This window comes from Carettochelys insculpta, chromosome 2 (genome assembly GCF_033958435.1).
Source record: "Carettochelys insculpta isolate YL-2023 chromosome 2, ASM3395843v1, whole genome shotgun sequence".
Lineage (NCBI taxonomy): Eukaryota > Metazoa > Chordata > Testudines > Carettochelyidae > Carettochelys > Carettochelys insculpta.
In genome coordinates this window covers 29,859,685-29,884,647 of record NC_134138.1, presented here as the reverse complement: position 1 = coordinate 29,884,647, position 24,963 = coordinate 29,859,685, and the positions used below count along the sequence as shown (strand labels likewise).

Genomic DNA, 24,963 nt, shown 5'->3' with positions numbered 1-24,963 from the left:
GGAAGACGGCAGACCCAGCACCACCAGCCGACGGCGACGGACCCCCAGCTGCTGGCCCTCCACCGTCGGCAGCTGGAGGTCAGGAAGCAGTGGCTGCGGGTGGAGGAACGCCACCTCCAGCTGCAGGAGCGGGCGCTGGCCTGGCACCAGGAGGTATGGGGGTCCTACATGCAGACCTTCAACCGTATCGTGGACTACCTGGCCTCCCATGCCGCGCCGGCCGCCGCTGCGCCCGCCCTGCCTGCTCCACCCACTGCTCCAGTCGCTGCACCGTCCGCCATCACACCGCCACCCGCCACAGAGGGCCCTTCCGCTGAGGGGGACCTGGGGCCAGCTGACACTTGCCAGCCGTATCTCCCGGTCCGCCTGACCCCCAGCCAGCCCCGGCCAGGGCTGAGGCCGAGGTGGGGATCCTGGCTGCCCACTCCCAGCACTGGACTTTAGGGGTGTGGGTCCCAGGATGTGGCATCCCTCCTTTGTGTATATTCCCCCCAGTTTTAAGTTTGTTTATTGTAAATAGTTTGTATATTTGACCCATTACAATGCTGATCCTTACCCCCCCCATGTAAATAATTCTCCCCTTCCTTGTCTTCCCCTTTCATCTTATCCCTATTTATAATATATATACACACACATAAAAGTTAGATTTTCCCTGTAAATAGTTAGTCTTGTTGATAATAATAATAAGAGTTCTAAAGATATTTGAGTTGACGAACAACTGTCTGCTTTTATTTACAAGAAAAGTGGGGGGGGTGCTCTTGGGTGCTCTGTGGTGTGGGCGTAGGGGCAGGGAGTGTTGTGGAGGATGGAGCGGGGCAGTGGGGGGTCTGCCAGTGCTCACCCCGTGGCCTCATCAAACTGGGCCCGCAGGGCCTCCCGGACCCGGGTCCCTTCGGGGTCCATCTGGCGACTGGGGGCAGCAGGTGGCTGCACATCAGCCCTGCCGGCCTCCACAGCCCAGCCCTGAAAGGAGGCCTCCCCCTTGCTCTCCACAAGGTTGTGTAGAGCGCTGCATGCGCCCACAATCTGGGGGATGTTGGTGGGGCCCTGCATCAAGGCAGGTGAGGAGACACCTCCAGCGTCCTTTGAGGCGCCCAAATGTGCGCTCCACCACCTGGAGCGCGTGGTTCAGGCACTGGTTGAAGCGCTCCTGGCTGGCGGACAGATGGCTCATGTACGGGTGCATGAGCCAGGGCCGGAGGGGGTATGCCACATCTGTGATGACGCAGAGGGGCATGGTGGTGTCCCCCACAGGGATCTCCCGCTGGGGGATGTAGGTCCCCGCCTCCAGCCGGCAGCACAGGCCTGAGTTCCAGAATACCCGGGCGTCGTGGGTGCTGCCAGGCCAGCCCACATAAATGTCCAGGAAATGGCCCCGGCTGTCCACCAAGGCCTGGAGGACCACTGAGTGGTAGCCCTTCCTGTTTAAGTAGCGTCCTCCACTGTGTTCTGGGGCGCGGATGGGGATGTGAGTCCCATCCAGAGCCCCGAAGCAACTGGGGAAGCCCAGGGTGGCAAAGCCCACGATGGCGGCATCCGGGTCCCCAAGCCTCATGAGCCTGTGGAGGAGCATGGCATTGATGGCACGGACGACCTGCAGGGGAAGCACATGGGAGAGCACCAATGAGGGGTGTGCAGGTTGTGTGTGGCCCTCCCCTGCCAGGGCCCCCCTCCCCTCCCCTGCCAGGGCTGCCTCCCTCTCCCCCCGTGGGTCCTCTTACCTCCATGAGGACAGTCCCGACGGTGGCCTTGCTGACGCCAAACTGCTGGCCCACAGATCGGTAGCTGTCCTGAGTGGCCAGCTTCCAGACAGCGATGCCGACCCATTTCTTGACGCTGAGGGCACACCGCATGGCCGTGTCCTGGTGCCTGAGTGCAGGGGTGAGCCACTGGCATAGCTCCAGAAACGTCTGCCGGCTCATGCGAAAGTTCTGGAGCCAGAGGTCGTCGTCCCACTCTCCGAGCACCAGCAGCTCCCACCAGTCGGTGCTCGTGGGGTAGCTCCACAGCCAGCGGCGTGTGCAGCGGGCGGGGGCGGGGTGCTGCAGGATTGGGGGTTGCGTCCTCCTCCCCTGCGGGCAGCTCCTCCTCTGTGGCAAGGAGGTGCTCAGCTGCCTCCTGCATGGCATGGAGCAGGGCGAGCACTGCTCCTACAGGGGTGGCTGGGTGGACCTCTGGCTGCTGCTGCTGCTGCTGGGGGTCCATGACTGTGTCGCTCGAGGTGTGCGTGCCTATGGCTCTGCAGACCGCGTGCTGTGCAGGCTGCATGTGTCTGGGAGGGGCCCTTTAAGGGAGCGGCTAGCTGTTGCCCCAGAAGCGCTAGTCCGCCCTGTGACCCTGTCTGCAGCTGTTCCTGGCACCCTTATTTCGATGTGTGCTACTTTGGCGTGTAGATGTTCCCGCGCAGCGCCTATTTCGATGTGGTACTGCGCAGCGTTGGCGTTGAAGGTCGACGTTGCCAGCCCTGGAGGATGTGTAGACGTTATTCGTCGAAATAGCCTATTTCGATGTCGCTACATCGAAATAAGCTACTTCGATGTAGCGTTCACATGTAGACGTAGCCCCTGTGTAACACTTCAGATTTGATAGCCCCCTTCAGAAGGCATGTTGGCACCAAACTTCATTCTCCCACTGAGGGTGACTTGCTCTGAATTATGCGCCTTTAGGCTTCAGCATGCTGGATAAATTCTATGGGTTGGTTTGATTGAAACAGTACCACTTCTCAGACTGAAGTCAAAGAAAGCTTGGAACAATTCTGGAAAGCTAAATAAGACTTCAAGTTTGCCAGTTGCAGAATACAGTGCAACTTCACTGATTTGCCTGGAATTAATCCAGGCACACAAGCAGACCACTGCCAGAGAGTTCAAGGCAGAGTGCAGCAGCAACCGATCCTATTGCTCAACCTACTTTGCACACTGTGAAGTATTTCCTAGTTTACCATTAACAGGATAAGCAAACAAGACCAGCTAAGAGCAAACAGGAGCAGCTGACAGGGAGTTTGCCTGGGAAAGCATTCTCGAGGAGCTCAGGTGAGTGTGGCATTTGGGGGACTGTGTTGTGAGCTGGTGGGTTGAATTTCTTGTCTGTGCATTTGTTTGATTTTGTAGAGAGGGGCAGTTTGAATAGCTGCCTGTGTGCCTGAGCATCTGTTTTACAAAGAGGGGCAGCTGGAAAGCATGTATGGCAGTTTGGCAAGTTTGCAAGGTGTGAATTGGGAGAGCTTCCTTCCAGGTGGGTGTTCAAGGGCTGTTTAGTTTGGAGGCAAAGGGCTTGAGCCAGGCCTAACCAGCTAGCAGCTCTATAAGAAGGCCGCCCCAGCGAACCCTGTGAGCAGCTAACAGGGAGTTTGCCTTGGAGTTTGCCTTCAGGAGGAGCCCCTTACCTGTTTTCCCTTTCTTATATGGTGTTTCTCTTGTGCCCTTCAAGGTGGCACTAGAAACAAATAAGGGATCTCTGAAAAGGGAAAAAGTGGACAGTGACATGGCTGGTGAGAGGTCTGTTGTTGTGACCTGCATGTCATGTGCCATGTTTGTCTTCCTCCCAGAGGATAGAAAGGATTTTCTATGTACCAAGCGCAAGCTGGTAGCCATTTTAGAAGAGACGGTTAAAGGACTTGAGGCACAAATATCAACCCTCAGGTTCATCAGAGAGGGTGAAGACTTTCTGGATGGAAGGCAAGAGACAATACTGCAGGAACAGCAGGCTGCCCAAAACAAGGAGGAGAACCGGAAACATGTTACCTCCAGGAGGAGAAAACCAGTTCAGGTCTTCCAATTCCAGTGGAGTTAAGTAACCACTTTCAGCCTCTCTCCACAGGTGATAAGGCAAAGATAATTGGGGCTGATACCTCACAGGGACTGGATCTGAAAGAGTCCCCAGGGTTTCTAAGGCATGGGATGCGCAGTCCTAGGGATGGGAGTTCTATGACCACCACCTCTGAGAGAAAAAGACAGGTGGTGGTGGTTGGGGACTCCCTCCTAAGAGGGACAGAGTCATCCATCTGCCATCCGGACCTAAAATCCCAGCAAGTTTGCTGCTTGCCGGGAACTAGAATCTGGGATATTAGAGTCCCTGCCAAAAATTGTTCAACGTGTAGACTATTACCCCTTCCTACTTCCCCATGTAGGAACCAATGATACAGCTAAGAGCAGCTTTGAAGAGATCACGGTGGTTTACGTAACCCTAGGAAGGAAGCTCAAGGAATATAGTGCACAAGTGGCGTTCTTGTCTATCCTCCCTGTTGAAGGAAGGGGTCTGCATAGGGATCATCGAATCACAGAGGTAAATGCATGGTTGCGTAGGTGGTGTAGCAGGGAAGGATTAGGTTTCTTTGACCATGGGATTCTCTTTCATGAACAGGGATTGCTGGGAAGAGATGGGATCCACCTCATAAAGAAAGGAAACAACATCTTTGCGGGCAGGCTTGAAAACCTCGTGAGGAGGGCTTTAAACTAGGTTCATCAGGGGAAGGTGACACAAGCCCTGAGGTAAGTGGGGAAGGAGGAAGGAACAATCAAGTAGGTTTTCTGGGTGAAGAGGAGAAAGTGGGCCAGTCGGCCCGTTCTCTAAGATGCTTGCACACTAATGCTAGAAGCCTGGGGAACAAACAGGAAGAATTAGAGGCCCTGGCACAGCCAAAGAAGTATGAGGTGGTTGGAATAATGGAGACTTGGTGGGACGATTCGCATAACTGGAGCATGGTCATGGAAGGGTATAAACTGTTTAGGAAGGACAGACAGGGGAGAAAAGGAGGAGGAGTTGCGCTCTGTGGGAGGGAGCAGTATGGTTGCTCAGAGCTCCAGTATGAGGAGGGAGAAAATCCAGTTGAGTGTCTTTGAATTAAGTTTAGAGATGGAAGTAACAGAGGTGATGTTGTAGTTGGTGTCTGTTATAGGCTGCCAGATCAGGGAGATGAGACAGATGAAGCTTTCTTCAGGCAGCTAAGTGAAGCTTCCAAATCACAGGCCCTGGTTCTCATGGGAGACTTTAATCACCCGGACATTTGTTGGGAGACCAATATGTCAGCACACAGACAATCCAGGAAGTTTTTGGAGAATGTTGGGGATAACTTCTTGGTACAAGTGCTGAAGGAACCGAAGAGGGGCCATGAGAAACTTGACCTGCAGCTCACAAACAGGGAAGAACTAGTAGGAGAAATAGAAGTGGGAGGAAACCTGGGCTGCAGTGACCAGGAAATCATAGATTTCAGGATCCAAACGAAAAGAAGAAAGGTGAGCAGTGACATACGGACCCTTGATTTCAGAAGAGCAGACTTCGACTCCCTGAGAGAATGGATGAGCAGGATCCCTTGGGAAACAAAGATGAAGGGAAAAAGAGTTCAAGAGAGCTGGCAGTATTTTAAAGAAGTCTTACTGAAAGCGCAGGAACAAACCATCCTGCTGCATAGTAAGAAATGCAAACATGGTAGGCAATGAGCTTGGCTTAAAGGGGAAATCCTTAGTCATCTTAAACTCAGAAAGGATGCATACAAGAAATGGAAATGTGGACAGTTGGCTAAGGAGGAGTATAAACATACGGCTGGAGAATGCCGGGCAGTAATCAGGAAAGCGAAAGCACAATTGGAACTGCAGCTGGCAAGGGATGTGAAGAATAACAAGAAAGGTTTCTACAGGCATGTTAACAATAAACAGGTTATCAGAGAAGGTGTGGGGCCATTACTGAATGAGGGAGGTAACCTAGTGACAGACGATGTAGGAAAAGCTGAAGTACTCAATGCTTTTTTTTGCCTCAGTCTTTACAGACAAAGTCAACTTCCACATGATGGTCCTAGACAATGTAGTATGGGAAGGTGGAGGGCAGCCATCTGTGGGGAAGGAACAAGTTCTGAGTTATCTAGAAAAACTAAACGTACACTAATCCATGGGTCTCAGTTTAATGCACCTGAGGGTACTGAGGGAATTGGCAGAGGTCATTGCTAAACTTTTGGCCATTATCTTTGAAGACTCTTTGAGATTGGGGGAGATACCGGATGACTGCAAAAAGGCAAACATAGTGCCCATCTTTAAAAAAGGAAAGAAGGACAATCCAGGGAACTATAGGCCAGTCAGCCCTACCTCAGTCCCTGGGAAAATAATGGAGGGAATCCTTGAGGAATCCATTTTGGAGCACTTGGAAGAGGGGAAAGTGATCAAAAGTAGCCAACATGGATTCACCAGGGGTAAGTCCTGCCTGACCAATCTGATTAGCTTCTATGATGAGGTAACAAGCTCTGTGGACATGGGGAAGTCAGTGGACATGATATACCTTGACTTCAGCAAAGCTTTTGATACGGTCTCCCACAACATTCTTGTCCATAAGTTAAGGAAATATGGATTGGATCCATGGACTATAAGATGGATAGAAAGCCAGCTTTATGGTCGGGCCCAATGGTTAGTGGTCAATGGCTCAATATCTGGATGGCAGTCAGTTTCAAGCAGAGTGCCGCAAGGCTTGGTTCTGGGGCCGGTGTAATTTAACCTCTTTATTAATGACCTGGATGAGGGACTGGACTGCACCCTCAGCAAGTTTGTGGATGACACAAAACTAGGAGGAGAGGTAGATATGTTGGAGGGTAGAGAGAGAATCCAGAGTGACCTGGATAAATTGGAAGACTGGGCCAAAAGAAATCTGATGCGATTCAACAAGGAAAAGTGTAGAGTCCTGCACCTGGGGTGGAAGAATCCCAAGCATTGTTATAGGCTGGGGACCGACTGGCTCAGGAGCAGTACAATGGAAAGGGACCTAGGGGTTATGGTGGATGAAAGGCTGGATATGTGTAAACAGTGTGCCCTTGTAGCCAAGAAGGCTAACGGCATACTGGGGTGCATTAGGAGGAGTATTTTGAGCAGATCTAGGGAAGTACTTATTCCCCTCTATTCAGCACTGGTGAGGCCACATCTTGAATATTGTGTCGAGTTTTGGGCCCCCCAGTATAAAAAGGATGTGGATTTGCTGAAGCAGGTTCAGCGGAGGGCAACAAAAATTATTAAGGGGCTGGAGCACAAGACCTATGAGGATAGGCTGAGGGATATGGGCTTGTTTAGCTTACAGAAGAGAAGACTTAGGAGTGATTTAATAGCAGCCTTCAACTTCCAGAAGGGGAGCTCTAAAGAGGAGGGTGAGAAACTATTCTCAGTGGTGTCAAATGGCAGAACAAGGAGTAATGGTCAGAAATTGAAGAGGAAGAGGTGTAGGTTAGATATTAGGAAAAACTGCTTCACCAGAAGGGTGGTGAAGCATTGGAATGCATTGCCTAGAGGGGTGGTGGATTCTCCATCTCTTGAGGTTTTTAAGTCCCAGCTTGACAAGGTCCTGGGTGGGATGACTTAGTTGGGGTTGATCCTGCTTGAAGCAAGGGGCTGGACTAGATGACCTCCTGAGGTCCCTTCCATCTCTGTGATTCTGTGGTAAGACAGGCAGAAGGGTTTAATGGCGAAAGCTGGTTGGAAGGACAACTTGGCTCTTCTTTTGGTTCTGCCACTAACCAGCTTTGTCATTGTGGACGAGTTTGCAAGGCAGAGAGCACCCTTAACAACCCAAGTGTTTAACCCATTGAACAAGGTGTTCAGCTCTGAGCCCTGAAACTCCATCCCCGACTTTACCCAGCTGCTAAGTGGGGAGAATGAGTTGGATCCAACTTTGCAAATGCTTCAGACATGGCTGTTGGTGAGATGCAACATAAATCATTACTCATTTTAACTGTCCCTCAGTTACCGATTTGTTTTTAAACTTGCATGTAATTCATAATCAGCTTCCTAATTACCACCATGTATTAGGGAGGTTCTCCTGCCATGAATAATAACTACATTTGTGCATATCCCTTCATCTGAGGATCAGAAAGTGCCAGCACAAACACAGAACACGCACATTACTTCTTGAGCTACAGGTAACGTACTTAATACCTATCTGGCTCTTGGTGAAAGTGTAACTGCCAAAAGCAGAACTGAACCTGGGACCTCTGGAGTTTTGTGCAGGAGCCTTTACTGTTTAAGCTGAAATCCAGCTGCTTGTTAGCTGAGGTTACAGAGGAGGCTCATTCCTTCTGTCTGCACATGACATAGTGCTTGAGTCTGGACTACCAGCCCCTTGCTCATGGCACATGGCAAATGTGATCTTTTGCCATCCAGCAGTGCCAGCTTCACCGTCCCACTTCAGAAATTGCTTTTTGTTTTCAAAAAACAGATCAGAAGTCCACCTTCTCATACTATGCTTTTTGTAGTCAATTCTTTTTTCCCCAGTCTAAACACCACTACTATAACGTAAGTTTCTAAGGAAGGAAAATAAAGAAGTGGCTTGATAGGTCATATTGTTCTCATCTCACCTCCTGTCTTGGTGCATTAACTAGTAAATATTTCTTCTCTTACCTTGCACCCTTTCAGGTTTATATTTGTATTACCTTAGCACCTAGGAACCATAGCATGGCCACCCATTGTACTTGGTGCTGCATAAATACAGAATAAGAAGTCCCTGCCCTGAAAAGCTTACATTCTAAGTAGCCAAGATAGACAGAGTGTGGGGGAAAGAGACTTATGGCAAACCAAGAGGCAGTCTCAGCTGGACAGTGTAATAACTTTCTTGCATGTCTTCTGCCCCTCTGAGCTAGAAGTTAGAAGGCCTGACAGCACAGGCATGTGTCACACAGTTCAGGTTGTGGGCCTGGAAACTCCCCAAAAGACGCTCACAAAATCCTTAACATTCTAACTAATGAGAGGTTCAGTGCCACAGGGGGCAGTTATTTTTACAAGCAATTAGAGGCTTTCTTTAGGCAGCCTCACCAGCGATAAGGAAAAAACCCGAGACTTCACATACAAACAATAATTGGCTTCATTCATTTCCTTGACAGGGAGGTTTGGGTTTCTCCTTAAGAAAGCTGCCCATTTCTGACAGTGGTCTGTCAGTGAAATTGGGGAATGTATTGAACTGGACTTCCTCCACCTTGTCATCTGGAAAACTGAAGGCCAGAGGCTGAGTACATGATCACTGCATTCTGCCCCTGCCCCACCCCCCACCTCCCAGCTCCAAGCAAACTCTCCATGGGGGGTCAGCCAGAATTGCCCTGATCCCCAGCAAGGAGCAAGGTGAGGCCCAGCTCCACACTCCCGGAAGGGGTGAAGACTTGGATGGAAGGGCCAGGGCTCTGGCAGCAGCATCACTGAGCCTCAGAGCAACTGTTGCCTTTACCGCCCCCATTATCAGGCCCAAAACTTTCATCACTGCCTTGGGTACCCTGGCAACCAACAGCTAAACTAAACCCATCGACCTAGGGGTTGATCTTATTCCACTGAAGTAAATGGGAGCTTTGCTATTGACTTCACACCTCTAATGACTTGGATTTACTCAGCTGTTGGTGAAATCTGAATCTAGCCCCATGGGGACAAAGGGACAAGCGAGTGTTTATGAACAATGAGGAATTTATAGGAAGATACAGCCAAAAGAGAACCTGCTGCAGAAGGTTATAAAGTGGAAGCTACCACCATTTAGGCATATTTGCAGAATGAATAATGAACAGAAAATCAAGACCCTAGTATTCGGCATAATGGACGGTTCGAACAGGAGAGGCACACCCCACAGAGAATGGGTAGATGATATAGTAGATTGGTGTGGAGCTAGTCTACAGAAACTAAGCCACTCTGCACTGGACAGGGAAAGATGGAAAGGAATAGTGAGAGAGACATCAGATACCAACAGGTGCTGAGCCCACGGTTGTTGGTAATGAGGATGATGAGTGTTTATGCAGTTCTCTAAGGTATTAGCAGGCTATGGAATGAACTAAAAGCATTTCATTACTTTCCCAGGATTGTATTTAGTTATTATGTAGACTTAATATTATTCCATTATTACATGCTCCAATCTCAGGTATTGCTTGTATCCTGGGCAAGTCAGAGGTTTTTGACCATTTTGTGATATATTCTGGTTCACTATGCAGGAGGGAGAAGCAGTGGACTGGCACACATTACAGTTAATAACTTTTAAGGAAAGCAGATGCTTTGTTTCTGCAGTTTCTAAATATTCTCTGGTTATAAAAGAAATAACCCTGCAGAGCAAACGGTCAAGGGCTCCTTGTCCATAGCACACATTAAAAGTGAACAGAGTCTGATCTGCATGTACAAAGTGGTTTAACTATCTGATTCTGCTTGAAGTCACAGGATTAGGTGCGGTGAATCTCAAACTCTGGCTGAGGTCATTCAGTGGGAGGTGAAGCTATTCAGCACCTCTTAAGTGTGGCTCAGTATCTGGCAGGATCAAACCACTACAGAACGGGAAGAGACCTTCGCTTGCAGCTCTCAAATCCTCATTCTCCTCTTTCCAACGCAGCCTCTATGGAGTTACACTAATCTAAGTGAATGGAGAACCAGGTCCTCCTTGCCCTACCATCACTGTGATCTAAACCAGAGCTGAATTCTAACACTCCTTTTGATTTGGAAAGCCAGCTTCAAAGTGGCTCAGCACCCAGAAGCTGAATGGAGAACAATGGCTGCTCCTGGAAACTGAGCACTCATGCAAGACTCACCTTTTCCAAAGTGCTAGTGATTTTAGGTGCCTGGTTTTGGATGCCAAATGATCACCTGAGGACAGCTGCACATGCTTATCCTGAATATCAGGCCTTTTTAGGAGAACTCAGATAGGGCACCCAAATTATGAAGAATCCCAGAATTGCAAGTCATGTTTCAAAAGACAGGTGGAAATGCTTAAATGGAAGCTGAGCTGTTTTGAAAATCTGACCCTCTGGGGTAGGGGCAGTGCTTGTACAGAACCTTCCATAACAGGAACCTGGTCCAAGATGAGGACTGTTAGGTCTATGATAATACAACAAAATAACAACATGCCAGTAGCTGGTCTGCTGGGATGAAACACAAGGAGAAAAGCACAACAGAGGAGGAAGCCTGAGTAGAACTAAGAAATCAAGGCAATCAAGTAGTCATCTTAGACTGCGTCTACACTACGAGATAAATTTGATATATAATAAATTCAAATATTTATCCTGGATAGTATGAATTCAAATAAAGTGTCCACAAAGCTTCTTGAAATTCAACCCCCCTTTTTTCCCTGTCGAATCTCTGCAACCCCATTGCCCCTTGCAAGTTCAACAGCGTGAGAGCTGCATTGTGGGTACCTATCCCACTGTACCTTACCCAGGTTGGTTGTGAGCGTTTCATGTTGGAATCCCAGAATTCCAAGCCCAGTCCCAAAATTCACTGCATCACTAACTATGCAAAAAAAGAACTGGAGATCGTGCCATTTCCTGCGGCAGCATTCCAGTGCAAGCATGGATCCACAAATGCTCCAACTCATAGCACAGATTGTTTCAGCAACCACAGTGGCTGTCACACAATGGCTACGTCTACACCTGCAGCCAACATCGAAATAGCTTATTTCGATGTTGCGACATCGAAATAGTCTATTTCGATGAATAACGTCTACACGTCCTCCAGGGCCAGCAACGTCGATGTTCAACTTCGACGTTGCTCAGCCCAACATCGAAATAGGCGCAGCGAGGGAACGTCTACACGTCAAAGTAGCACACATCGAAATAGGGATGCCAGGCACAGCTGCAGACAGGGTCACAGGGCGGACTCAACAGCAAGCCGCTCCCTTAAAGGGCCCCTCCCAGACACAGTTGCACTAACCAACACAAGATACACAGAGCTGACAACTGGTTGCAGACCCTGTGCCTGCAGCATAGATCCCCAGCTGCCGCAGAAGCAGCCAGAAGCCCTGGGCTAAAGACTGCTGCCCACGGTGACCATAGAGCCCCGCAGGGGCTGCAGAGAGAGCATCTCTCAACCCCCCAGCTGATGGCCGCCATGGAGGACCCAGCAATTTCGACGTTGCGGGACGCGGATCGTCTACACGGTCCCTACTTCGACGTTGAACGTCGAAGTAGGGCGCTATTCCTATCTCCTCATGAGGTTAGCGACTTCGACGTCTCGCCACCTAACATCGAAGTTAACGTCGAAATAGCGCCCGACGCGTGTAGACGCGACGGGTGCTATTTCGAAGTTGGTGCCGCTACTTCGAAGTAGCGTGCACGTGTAGACGCAGCTAATTTGTCCTTCAGTTCCAAGGCTCAATGACACTTGGCTATCCTACTGGTGCTGCTGCTGATGACAATGATGAAAAGAATGGTGGTTTGGAACAGAAATTGTACAACTGTGGTCCAAGAACTAAGAGCTGGTGGCTGTCATGACTGCATTGCTAACAGTGCAGCAATGTTTTTGGACTTGAGAGACCAGCACATGCTGGTGGGAACACATCTTTTGGAGTCCTGGGATGACCAGCAGTGGATGCAGAACTTTCGCATGCGCAAGTCCACCTTTATGGAACTTTGTGATGTGCTGGCGCCTTTCCTGAAGTGCAGCAACACCAAAATGAGGCAGGCTTTAATGGTACAGAAGCAAGTAGCAATTGCACTGTGGAAGTTTGTAACCCCCAACAGTTACCGGTCAGTGGCAAATTAGTTTGGGGTGGGCAGATCTAAGTGGGGTCCGTAGTGATGGAGGTAGCCCATGCAATCTGTCGGCATTGCCTTCTGAAGACTGTGACCCTGGGAGATATACAGGCCATAGTGAATGGCTTTGCTGGCCAGGAGTTTCCTAACTGTGGTGGGGCAGTAGATGGCATGCACATCCCCATCATGGCCCCAGCCCACCTGGCCTTGGAGTATATTAATCAAAAGGGGTACTTCTTTATGGTCACGAAGGGGTTGGTAGATCAGAGGTCTTTTTATTGACATCAACATTGACTGGGCAGGGAGGATTCATGACACATGCATATTCTGAAATTTGGGACTGTACAGAAAGCTCCAGGATGGGACCTTTATCCCCAATCAGAAAATCAAGATAGGCAATGTGGAGATGCCCATGGTTATATTGGGTGAGTCTGCTTACCCTCTGCTCCTCTGCCTGATGAAACCCTACACAGGAGACCTGGACCCCAACAAGGAAAACTTTAATCACAGACTGAAGAGGTTTAATAGGACAAGTGCAGAACCCTGCACTTAGGATGTAAGAATCCCAAACACTGCTAAGGACTGGGAACCGAATGGCTAAGCAGCTATTCTACAGAAACAAATCTGGCCATTACAGTAGATGAAAAGCTGGGCATGAGTCAACAATGTGCCCTTGTAGCCAAGAAGGCTAACAGCATATTTGGCTGCATTAATAGGAGCGTTGTCCGCAGATCTAGGGAAGTGATTATTCCCCTTTATTCAACACTGGTGAGGCCACACCTGGAATAGTGTCCAGTTCTGGATTTCCTATTACAAAAAGGATGTGGATGCATTGATGAGTCCAGCAGAAGGCAACAAAAATTATTAGGACTCCGGAGAACGTGACTTATGAGGAGAGGCAGAGGGATTTATCTGTATTTAGTCTACAGAAAAGTGAGGGGAGATTTGATAGCAGCCTTCAACTACCTGAAAGGGTGTTAAAAAGAGGGTGGATAGGGTCTGTTTTCAGTGGTCACAGACGACAGAATCTGGAGCAAAGGTCTCCAAGTTGCGGTGAGGGAGATCTAGGTTGGATATTAGGAAAAACTATTTCACTAGGAGGGTGGTGAAGCTCTGTGTAGGTTATCTAGAGAGGTGATGAAATCTCCTTTCCCAGAGGATTTTAAGCCCCAGCTTGACAAAGCCCTGGCTGGGATGAGTTAGTTGGGAGTGGTCCTACTTTGAGCAGGTGTTTGGACTTGATGATCTCGATATCTCTTCCAATCATGTGATTCTATTGTTGTACTGAAAATTACTGCACGGGATCTTTTCAGGAGAGAAGGCAAAACACCCCATTTACTGGATATACATATATCAACACCTATCATATGCATATGATATATTACACACACACACACACACACACACACTCCTGTCTTGTTGCTGTTACCAGTAGTTGCTCTCCCTAACTGCACTGGCCAGGTGAGTTAGATAAGGGAGTGGTGGAGCCAGGCTTCTGCAGATCCAGATCCATGCTCCAGTGCTGACAAAACAACACCCAGGGTCCCTGTGCAAGATGCCTTCCATTTATAGCGTCCTCTCTCTCATACATCTTGACACCAATGAATAGTAACAGAGAGGAAGCCGTGCTAGTCTATACACTATCAAAACAAAAAGCAGTCAAGTAGCACTTTAAAGACTAGCAAAATGAAAGCTCACCTAATAAACCATTTTGCTAGTCTTTAAAGTGCTACTTGACTGCTTTTTGTTTTGATCTTGACACCAGTTAGCCATCTCATACATACGCATAATCTGGAAGAGCAATCTTATGAATATGCATTTAGCACCTTCTTCTGGGTGGTGCTTATGAAGGCAGGGTGACTTCCAAAGAGTTCATATGTCCAATCTTCTTTCACAGGGCCCACTTCACAGTTTCCATTGCTCTTCTCATTGGTCTTGGATCTACCTTCTCCAAACCTTGCAAGTACCTGGAGGTGCTTGTCTCCCATGCCTTTCCATTCACTCAACAGGGCAATCAATTAAGCAATCCAAAAATAAAGGGTACAGAAAGGTTTTTCTTTATCTTAGCTACTTCTAGGAACTGTTCTACGAAATATAACTACATTTCTATATAAAAGGCTTAATACAATGATACATAAAATGACTTGAACCAATATTAAAAAATTCCAATGAGAAAATTATTAAAACAAAGATGTATCTACACTATGATTCTTAGCATAGTCTCTGCTGTGGTGCTATGCCAAAACAAAAATAGAAAAATGCTGGTGTAGATGCTGGCCCAGGCTGTCTTTTCAGTGCAATGTAACAAGATTATTATTTTTTGACCTCTATAGTTGATGCTAGCATTGCGTTCTTCAAATATAATATGGTGAAGCATAAAATATGGCTTTATTAAAATTCTTTTTAAAAACAAAATGTTCTATTCTCCACATCTATAAAAGTCAGCAGAACAGCTGTTAGTTACCAAAAGGTGGTGTGGTGTGTAGGGAGTGTTAGAGATGAAAAGAGGAAGAAAAAAAATAAAGTGTATCAAGCAACTCATTATTAATGTGAAAAAATCCCCAGTGACATGCAGAATGAGCTAAGCAGTACTAGGAGACTACCTCAAACACACAGTTTGGAAGAAATGTTAATACTGATACACTTGCCAATCCAATATAAAATAAAAAAAGGAAGAAAATTTGTAATAAAACCCATCTTGCAACATTCTTAACAGCCACCCCAAAAGCAGTTTTAAACATTGTTTGAAATCTTATAAGAACAATCTGGTTCCATCTGATCGCATTATGAGTATGGTTTGCCAACAGTTTCCACAGAAGGAGAAGCAATGTATTTGGTTTTCAATGGAAGATATTTTTTTCCCCTAAAAAGCATTTTGCAGATGGTTTAGTAGAGGAACATAAAACAGAATGCAGATCAATGCAGACCCATCTTTATATGTATGTGTCAATTCACGTTACTGTACAAAGAATTTAACAGAGAACTTTCAGAAAAGCCCTGCTGTAAAAAGTATGCCCTTTAGGCAGTTGTTATACTGCTAAATTCCCCTTCCATACCCTGGCTTATCTCAGCTCATGTAAGTCAACATAGATCCCTTGACTCCATGAAATCACATCAACTTACTGCATCTGAGTATCTGTACCCTTGTTTTTTTATTCTGCATGTGAACAGACATTAAATTCCCTTTTCTGTTAACGTTTGCAAATGCAAATTCAGACACGAGATGTTATATTGTGATATATCAGCTAAGTATCTTAATGTTCATATTGTGATATAACTAATGAGGCAGCCAGTCACATCTGGTTTCTGCAGTCATTCTCTGAGATAGACAAGATTATTACTTTTTCTTGACAGCTGGACCACATGTGATAACAATTTTTCCTCTGTTGTTGTGACTATTGAACCTAAAAATTTACTTTAAACAATGGTGAAAAGTATGTGAAAGTTCATAGCATGTCATCATAATCTACAACTTTGTTATCTGCTTGAGAAGTAACCATAGAAAAGAAGTGAAGTTGTTTTCAATCAATGAATATTATGAACAGGTGCAGTGAAACCAAACAAAAAAAAACTTAGTCCAAACAAAAACGGCCTACTAACCGTAAGTCAATGACTATAGTAAAATTTTACTTAGTAAACAAGAAAATGTGGGAACAAAGTTACCTATGGTGTTTGACTCTTACAGACATTGATTTTGTTAGTGGACAAAATAATGAGGATAAAACATACCACCCACTTTGACTCTTTTTTTGGGTTGTTAAAAAGAAATGTTAAATAAAAGGAATAATCTCCCCTCTCCCCCGCTGCCAACACTGCAACTCACCTTGGCTCACCTCAGCTTCCTTGACCTAACGCAGAAGGAGCTGACCAGGGAAAGGAAGTTCTTCCAGAAAGGAAGGCTGGTTGACTTGCTCTTCTTTAAGGAAATTCATTGTCACCTGGGAGTGCTGAAAGTCATCACATAATCGTGCCATGCAGTTCTCTGCCCATTATTGGAGAGACCTAATTTTCCACATTGCAGAGACAAGTAGGAACTTGCATTGCTGTCTATTCCCCTTGTTGTGCTGCTTTCTAGCCTCCCTCTTTCCTACCATTCTCTCAGCATTTCATTGAATCCTAAAATCAACGATATTGCATTCATCCAAATCTGTCTTAAGTGCAAAGGATCTAAAAAATGATCTCCCTGAAAAGAGCATTGGCCGGGGTTCAAGCAGCAGGTGTTGTGGTCAGCTTCCCAGCCAAACTTCTACTCTTAACTGACCAGCAGTCCAGTCATCCAAAAATGTCAACAGAAACCATATTTCACCATCTTTCCTATTCTGTCTCTCTTACCGTGTTCATCCGCTACAGACAGAGTAACTGACTGCTCTTTCCCCTGAGGGTAAAATTAACCCTTTCCATTACCAAAAAAGTTCTGCAAATAAGAGACTGATATTTTGTTTCCAAAGAGAAAAGGACTGTAAACGCTATGGTTAAGTGTGTTTGGCATAATCCCTCAAGCAAAGTTGCAAAATGACTGTGTGTTTCACTTTCTTGTTTTTTCTCATGTTTAATCGAAAAACTTTCCATATTAATGAATGAATGCTTCTGGGTGTTTGCCAGGTAGACTCAGGGTCTCTGTAGAAACATAACCCCAAATCTATAGCTGTTTAATTCTGGACAGCAAAGGGCTTATAAACACCTTTCAATCTTTAGGCCTTTGAGACCAATATCAGTACAGGACAATGGTGCGTACAGTAGTTACACACATATATATAGTGATAACCGTTAAAAGGTCAGCATGAATCAATTATCATGACACATCTGTGGTACCACTGTAATATTACGTGCTAATACTGTGGTGATGGGTGCCGGTGATGACTGGAATATTAGATCTGTCAAATATGTGGAAATGCTGCATTTTTCTTAGGTAACACTAAATTGTAACTGCAAGTAAATGTTGCATTTTTAATAGCTCCCACTATGTATATATGCTACAGTAAATATTTTATAAGATACACGTATAAGACACACCCACAAATTACTCTGTACAAGTTGAGGAGAAAAAGAGGTATAGCGAAAAACAGTAAGTAATCTGAACTTTGAGATAACAATCACACCCTTCCAATTTGCATGGTCAGAAGCACAAACAAAGTTGTGGCTCTTTGTTAAAAAGAATAAGCACACTATGACAGAAAAGTACATAATTTATTAACAAAATTTTTAATAAATCTGAAGAAAAAAGTCTTTGGTGACACTATCTATAAAAAACAACCTATCTTTGATGGTAAACCTATAATGTTATACAGGTTAATGAAGTAAATCACGTTATATGGCTTTGTAATTTCTCTCTCTGTTACACACTTTCTTTAAGTTTAATTACACCATGTTATAGTCAAATGGGGAGAAGAGGGGATACTTTAAAAAAAAAAAGACATGGTGGCACTATGAAAACATTGATAACACATTAGAAATTTTTCCCCCAAATGTACATTTTACACAAAATAAGGTATGATTTTGTTTGATTTACAATTGCCCATCTAAGTATTTCCAGTTTGATTTTTCATCCTTTTCAATCATATACTATACATCTTTTCTCTCCAAATAAATATACAAGATTATGTACACTGTCATAAGACCCATTTGATCATCCCTAATTTCACTGTCAAATGATAATTCATGCCAACGAGGGAGAAAAATCCTAATGCATCAGGAAGAAAGAAAGAAATTAAATACGTCTATTTAAAAAAATAAAAAAGCATGTAATGACATGTAAAATAAATTGGTATATAGGCCAGCTTGACTTTGTTCCAGAGTGAAAAGTACAAAGGGTGGAGGATTGTTTCATCATCCTTGACTGTGTCTAGACTGCAGGCAATTTGTGTATCTTTTGCCAACATTTATGTCAGGAGGGGCTTTTCTGACATTTGGCCCATCCACATAGGGCTAAATGTTGGGAAAAAACCCCTCTGTTGAGACAGATGTACATGGATGTCAACAGAATGCTCCTGGCTGGCAGATCTCTTCTGAGAGACCTGCAGTCTGGATGCACGCGCTGTTGACAAAACTTCTGTCAACAGAAGCCTGCAGTCTAGACATAGGTCAAGAGACAATGGCTGTGATCCTGCAGTGGGAAGAGCCCAGCACCCGCAGAAAGCTCAGATATCTTTTGCAGGACTCTGCAAAGGATTATGGGTCCATCTACATGGAGTACCATTGAAGTCAAAAGATCCCACTGTAGGACTGGCCTGCTGTTGTTCATGGCATTGTTTTTTTACACATTGGTATTTTTGTGTCGTGCTTTGTTCATTAAGAAACCCTACTCCAGCAATGGGTCTCATTCAAACAAAAACCAGGTGAGGATTTTGTTTTTTAAATAAATTCAGTTAAAAACGAGTGCTTCTCCCAAACCCTAAGCTGTCGTTTTTATTTTGTTTTAAAGGCAGGGATCTATTCACATTCATCCGTGTGATGGAATTAAGATAGGTAACCTCTAGTAAAGGCCACGTGCTTAACACTCCTGCAAGTCAGCAGCCATTCAAGCACCTGTAGCACAAAGCTAACATAACCTGCTCTTAAAAAATGTAGAACAGAAAAACCAAGAGAGGAAAGCAACAAAGAGAGACTTTTGTATGAGCACCATTTGAATTAAGGAAGGTAAAACAAAAACAAAACAAAACAGATTCCTAGGACATGATAAAGGGTGATTTTGTCTGCTACAGAAACTGCACAGCTGTGGAGATCGTAGTTAGATGTGAGACTGTGAAACATGCCTAGCATCCTTCAGTCTCCACTGTGGCTAATGCGTAAAGGTTCTAAACTGGATCTGCATCCACCACTCAGTTAGGAACTGAATCTCCATGCACAGGCAGAGAACTCTATGGCCATTAGCAAGGTTGGCAGTGAGATGCATTCTTGCTCGTGAGATGGCTATGCCTGGTAACACATCACACAGGAAAGTGCCTCATACCCGTCCAAATCTGCTCTGTTGTTCAGCCTTGCACAGTTATTTCTTTAGTTTGTGATCTGTTAACAGAAAGAGCCTTGAATGATAGTCAGATTTAGCCCCTGATTCTCGTTTTGTCACCCAGGGAAACGACAAACAAAAAGAATGTTAAAGAGGTGCGATCAAAGTTTTAGCCCGAGTTCACCTGCTGCCCTTTAAAAATGGGTAATACCCGCTGACTTTTCTTAGGTTGTTCCCATCCTATTTCTGCCAAGAAATTACACTACAGAAGAGAAAAGCAGAACTGAGCATTATGTTAGCATAATGTATTCCCTTCCCCATGCCCCAGGTATTTCTCCTGCTGGTTAGAGACAGATTCACTAGCTCCCCAAAAGAGCCACTGAAACAGCTATGTGCTTGCCCACAAACAAGAAAGAAAGTAAGAGCTGTGCTGGGCTTGCCTGTCCACTGTGTGAGAGGCAGGACAATATTTCACAACAGGACACCTTGAAGATAGGCCCTATTTTAGCACCTAAGTAAGAGGCCTCATTTTCAAGAGAAAGGAGACCACTGTGAGCAGCTGGGTGATCAGCTCTTTTGAAAATTAGGCCAACAGTTTGGTCTCTTGCTCCCTAATTATCAACTGCAAAAATTAGAGTAAGGAAAGTTCAAAAGGCCTTGGCAGTGTCCTTTATGGGGTTTGGCTCAGACTTAACTAATACAGCCGGGAACTTGAGCACTCAGCCCCTGATGCATTGTGTTTTACTTGGTTATTGTGGTTCATAAGGAAAGCAAGCCACTGGTTGGAATACCCCAAAAGATCACTTGCTAACAAAGAGGAATAGTATTTTGCACTTCTATATATTTCTGCTGAGCAGCTTATCTATTTAGCTACAATCACTAAATAAACTTCATCATCCCTCCATGAGGCAAACATTACTATGTCATTTTACAGCACGGTAAACTGAGGCACAGTGCAATTAAGTGATTTGACCAAAGCCATGTGAGGGACCAATGGCTGGGTCAGAAGTAGAGCCCCCTAACCCTGACCCTAAATCATCTGCACTTGTTTTCTGGCTATGACATGTTCTTTCCATCCCCTGTATCTACTGTCTGGACACAAAGGAACAAGGTAAGGGAATGCTCATCAGTGTTTTATCTGGGGCCAAAGTCAGATCTTCTTCTTGTGATTTTAACGTAATGTTTCCTGAGTGGTTATTGAATACTCCAGAGACATTTCAGGGAAATGTGTGGACAGTTAAAACATTTTATAAAAGTGCTTATTTATGCAATAGATTGCAATCGCTTCTTTCTAGCTTAAAGCAGTGTTTTTACTCTATTCCCATAATTTAAAGGTGTATGTAACTAGTGCACATGATGGCATAAATAACTGAAATGTTTCAGTTTGAAATGAGGAAACCATTTGTCTACTATAAGCAGTACAGAAAAGTACCGGAACTACCAGCTGTATTTTTGGGCTTGATCCTACCTGGAGTTACCATGGGTTAAATCAGAAGTAACTACTACCACTGACAGAATTACTCCTAGATACCAGCTCCAGGATGGAATCTTATCCAGTTGTTTTCATTCCTGCAGCTACAAAATACCAAGACTGATTTGACTCTCTTCATTACAACTAATTGCAGGCAAAGTCCTTGTAAGACAAGCTCTAGTCCAGAAAACACTCATTTTTCCTTTGGAATCAAAATACTATCTTTTCCCCCCATCCCCTTCAAAACAAGGGGATTAAAATGGGAATTTTGATAGAGCCTTAATACCTAGGACACAAGTAGTGCCACCATGGTACATATTCCCTTGCACACAAGAAGAGCAACTCATACAAGCTGTAGCTTACCCATAACTGTAGTAACAGCTGCTATATTTTCCTCCGCTTGAAACATATACAATTCAAACAGAACTTCCAAACTCCTGCTACACCCTGATGAGAGTATCCACTGAAAGGCACTGGATTCCTCCCTTTCTGGTGTGTTATTTGTGCAAATCAAACAATAACTAGTATTTGCTAGGTGTTAGTCTTTATTCCCCCATTTGAAAAAATAAGGGTTTCATTGTCTTTGATCCCTATAGAGAGGGATCTTAATTATGCTTCCCTAAATGGACATTCTTCAGCATTCCCTCTGTGCAAAAGAATGGTTGATACATTTCCTGTCATTGACTTGAACAATGGAAGAGAAAATTAAAAAATAAAAAAAAAAGACATTAAGTGAAAGGAAACAGTGTTTAATTTCTGCCCTGCTTGTGCTTTTTGTTTTTAAACTGCTTCATTTTCAACCTGTGATAACTGAACTTTTAACTTTATGATTCTCACTTGGTTTCCCCACCATGATATTAAAATGCTTGTCAGAAAGGAGTGGCAGCTTTGAATGCTAGTAAGAAAGGAATGATAACCTGGAAATATTCACACCCAACACCATTTTGATTAAAGAAAGAACTCTGTTTTTAATAGTTGTGGGTTTTTGATCATTAAAAAAGTTTTAACCTGCATAGCAATCATTTCAAAAATAATTATTTAATGTTCCATAATGAAACTGTACACAACCTAGTCTTGAACGACAGAAGCCTGTGAGGTGGTTTGAAGCAGTCCAGCACAAAGATTCCTTGGAGCTGTCCAAATCTGCTTTCCACTTGCATGTATTTTTGTCCTCAGTACAGTCTGGCCCCAAGTGTTACTGGATCTGCCCTGGGTATGGAGAACAGTTCAGTCCCCTCAGCAGGGCTCCTCAAAGTCGTTCAATGTCTCGGTATTTCTTCCTCAGGATGGAGACCTGATCTTTAAAGAGGACAGGGTCAAGCCTCATCTGAGAATGGATCAGCGGCATATAGCCAAACCAGCTGGCAAAAGTGTTCATGCAGCTCTGCCGCTGGGCAAAATGATCTGGGTCAGCCCAGCGGGAAGCCCTGGAAGTCTGGATGGAGAGAAAGGAAATGCTAAGTTATTACGTCAACAATGCTGGGTAAATGGCAGGAGGTGCAGTCTTACTGAGGCTGTGCTGTGAGGTGATCTCAGCACCTCAGCACCAGGCTCTAAACAGGGGTGGGGAACCTATGGCCCATGGGCTGGATATGGCCCACAGCTTGTCTGGGCCTGGCCCATGAGACTCAGGGATCAGCCCCTCCTGCTGCAGCATCCCCTTCCCCCACCCCCATGAGGCTGGAGCACTAGCCTCGGTTCACCACTATGGGTGCATGGGTGGGGGACCCCAAGTCTCATGGGCCAGAGCCAGATAAGCTGGAGCTGGATTGGGCCCATCGGCTCTGCCAGGACAGGGGAGGGAGCACTGTGCATTCTGTCACTCCCTCTCCCTCCAGTTGCTTGGAGGCTTCTCCCCACCACTGCTCCCACTGGCTAATTGCCAAGTGTTGGGTGCGGGGGGGGGGGGCGGGGGCAGCAAAGTACCTGGGATCAGCACATGCTGCCGGGGAGCTGCACCACGTAAACGCCCCCACCCATTGGCGTCACACACACTGCCAGCCTGTGTGAAGCCCTGAACCTTGGTCCCCCTTTCTCCAATCCCGGCCTGTGGGGTTGGAGCATGAGGGGAGTGAAGTGCACATCAACGAGGGCTTTTTTTTGTCATTTTTACGTGGCCCCCTGACTGGTTTTTCTGTGGGTCGGTGGACCCCAGTCCAACCCTCAACACCAGGCTGAAATTTGGTAAGAAATCCATATTTGGCAGCTACAGTCCAAATCAAATGGATCGAATTCTGACCTCTAACATCTGAGCAACTTTTTTACTGTTTATTATTTGTATTACAGTGGTGCCTGGGAACCCGAGTCATGGACCAGGTGCTGTGCAAACAGAGGAGACGGACAGCCCCTGCCCCAAAGAGGTTACAGTGTAAGTGTGAGGCGCCAGACAACAGATGGGGGAGTACAAGGAAATTGTGAGACAATATTGGTCAACATGATGGGCAGCGTGTGCCTTGGCCTTTGCGACCAATAGTTCCCTGAAGGAGACCCACTTGTGCACATGTGCAGGAGGAAATGAAAGGTCATGTGTCTAATTAGTCGAGCAGTGCATGGCTGTGCTTCCACTACTTAGGTGCCTCCTGGACTCTGGAGAAGATGAGGCAGGTAAGCTGGGCTGGGGGAGGGGCATAATACGGGGGTGGGTGAGGATCAGGCAGGGCTGGGGACTAAGGTCGGGGTGCCCCACTCCCAGCAGCGCTGCCTGTAACAGCCAGGGAAAGTCCTCGCTACAGCGACACCAGACAGGCAAAGGAGAATCAGACTCCATTCGGCTCCAGCAGGGCTGGTTGGAGGGTGGGGCAATACTGAAAGTCTCTCTGCTCTGGGGTAACAGGCAGCAGAGTATGACTCCCCTGCAACCCCTCCGGGCAGTGGGGTCTGGGAGACACAAAGTCCCTGCTCCTCCAGCTGTGCTGGGGCAGCAGGTAGAGGATCTGCCTCGGTTTCAATCCCTGCTGGGCAGTTGGGGCTGGGAGATGAACTCCCAGCTAAGGGAGTCTGACTCCAGTTTAGCTCCAGCTGGGCTGTAGGGGCTCGGAAGAGAGAGACAAGTCCTGGCTGGAGAATAACTGTGGTTTGTTGTTTAAATGGAATCCAACCTCTTGTATTTTTAACTCGTCATGTCAGCTCAGGCTCAGGGACTGCAGTGGCACTGACCAGAAGAGAGACGTCTTCCCAAACAAATGCCAAAACTCAGTGGATATTACTTGGATTCCAGACAAGTGTTTCCCATTAGGTTTTAGAATATGTTTGGAGAGAGGTATTGAAAACCACTAAGGCCAGGTATTTGTTACCTACTGTAGTTCTGGCTCTTCAGAGGACTTCAGTGACTCATAAGTAGCAAGCATTAGGTTTGGTGTTAAGCTTTGCAGGATGAAGGCCTCATTTGCAAGCTTTTTGAAGCATGGATGCAAACTCCAAAGCCCCATGTTAAGGTGCTTCCTTTCCTTAAGGGGTGTGTAAAACTTAATGAGCCTGCTCTTGATTTTTTTCAGTTGCCGAAACACAGTGTGAAACGAGGAAAACTGCCTTTTCTACAGAGCTCTGCTGTATTTGCACAGTGGGTGGGGTCCTAAAAGCTCATTTAAAATAAACATAACCAACCACTTGTTTTGCTTCCCATTGCATTTCAGTGTTGTCTTTTGTCTGTTTGCTCTCTGTGTTGCTTTATTTATTTTAGCTGTTTTCTGGGCGTGAGGTATGAAGCTGACATCCTTTAGAAATTGGATAAGCTTGAGTGAATGCCTTTTACTCTCCTCTCAGTATCAGAAAAACTGTATTAATATTTGTGATGAGAGCATGACTATTTATAGATGACTCAGAGATTTGCTTAGCATCTTAAAGCTGAGCATGGTGTGCAGCTGACATGCATGCAGTAGGGATGGTTTGGTGAACTGAAAAAGTGCATCACAGCATGGTAGTGTTTTGCAGGTGCTTGATTTTTTGAGAGCAGCTTTCATGGAGATTCTAAGGATTTAGAGATCTATTGTAGTAGGTGTTTAAATTGTGGCTCTGGTGCCTATTTTTTCTTCTTCTACTTAATGGCCATGTTCGATTTAGTTATATAGCTTTTTTCACTATGCCCCACTTTGGTGTGTT

General features: G+C 45.8%; 1 protein-coding gene and 1 long non-coding RNA gene across 4 annotated transcripts in view; one reads left to right on the top strand and one right to left on the bottom strand.

Annotated features, from left to right (window-relative positions):
• Positions 1–4,356: 4,356 nt before the first annotated feature.
• LOC142009154 (uncharacterized) lies at positions 4,357–24,478 on the top strand. Of its 2 annotated transcripts, XR_012644362.1 has the most exons (4): positions 4,357–4,487; positions 22,151–22,348; positions 23,152–23,469; positions 24,360–24,478. It is a non-coding gene; the product is annotated as an uncharacterized LOC142009154 (long non-coding RNA). The 2 variants fall into 2 exon arrangements; XR_012644361.1 differs by having other exon boundaries at positions 23,152–24,448.
• The window catches only part of EXT1 (exostosin glycosyltransferase 1), a 259,522-nt gene continuing 252,186 nt past the window's right edge, over positions 17,628–24,963 (bottom strand). For both annotated transcript variants that reach the window (XM_074986740.1, XM_074986742.1), the window contains one exon: positions 17,628–22,300. In XM_074986740.1, the coding sequence (XP_074842841.1) occupies positions 22,115–22,300 (186 nt within the window). In that variant the 3' untranslated portion in view covers positions 17,628–22,114. The remainder of the gene's footprint in view (positions 22,301–24,963) is intronic.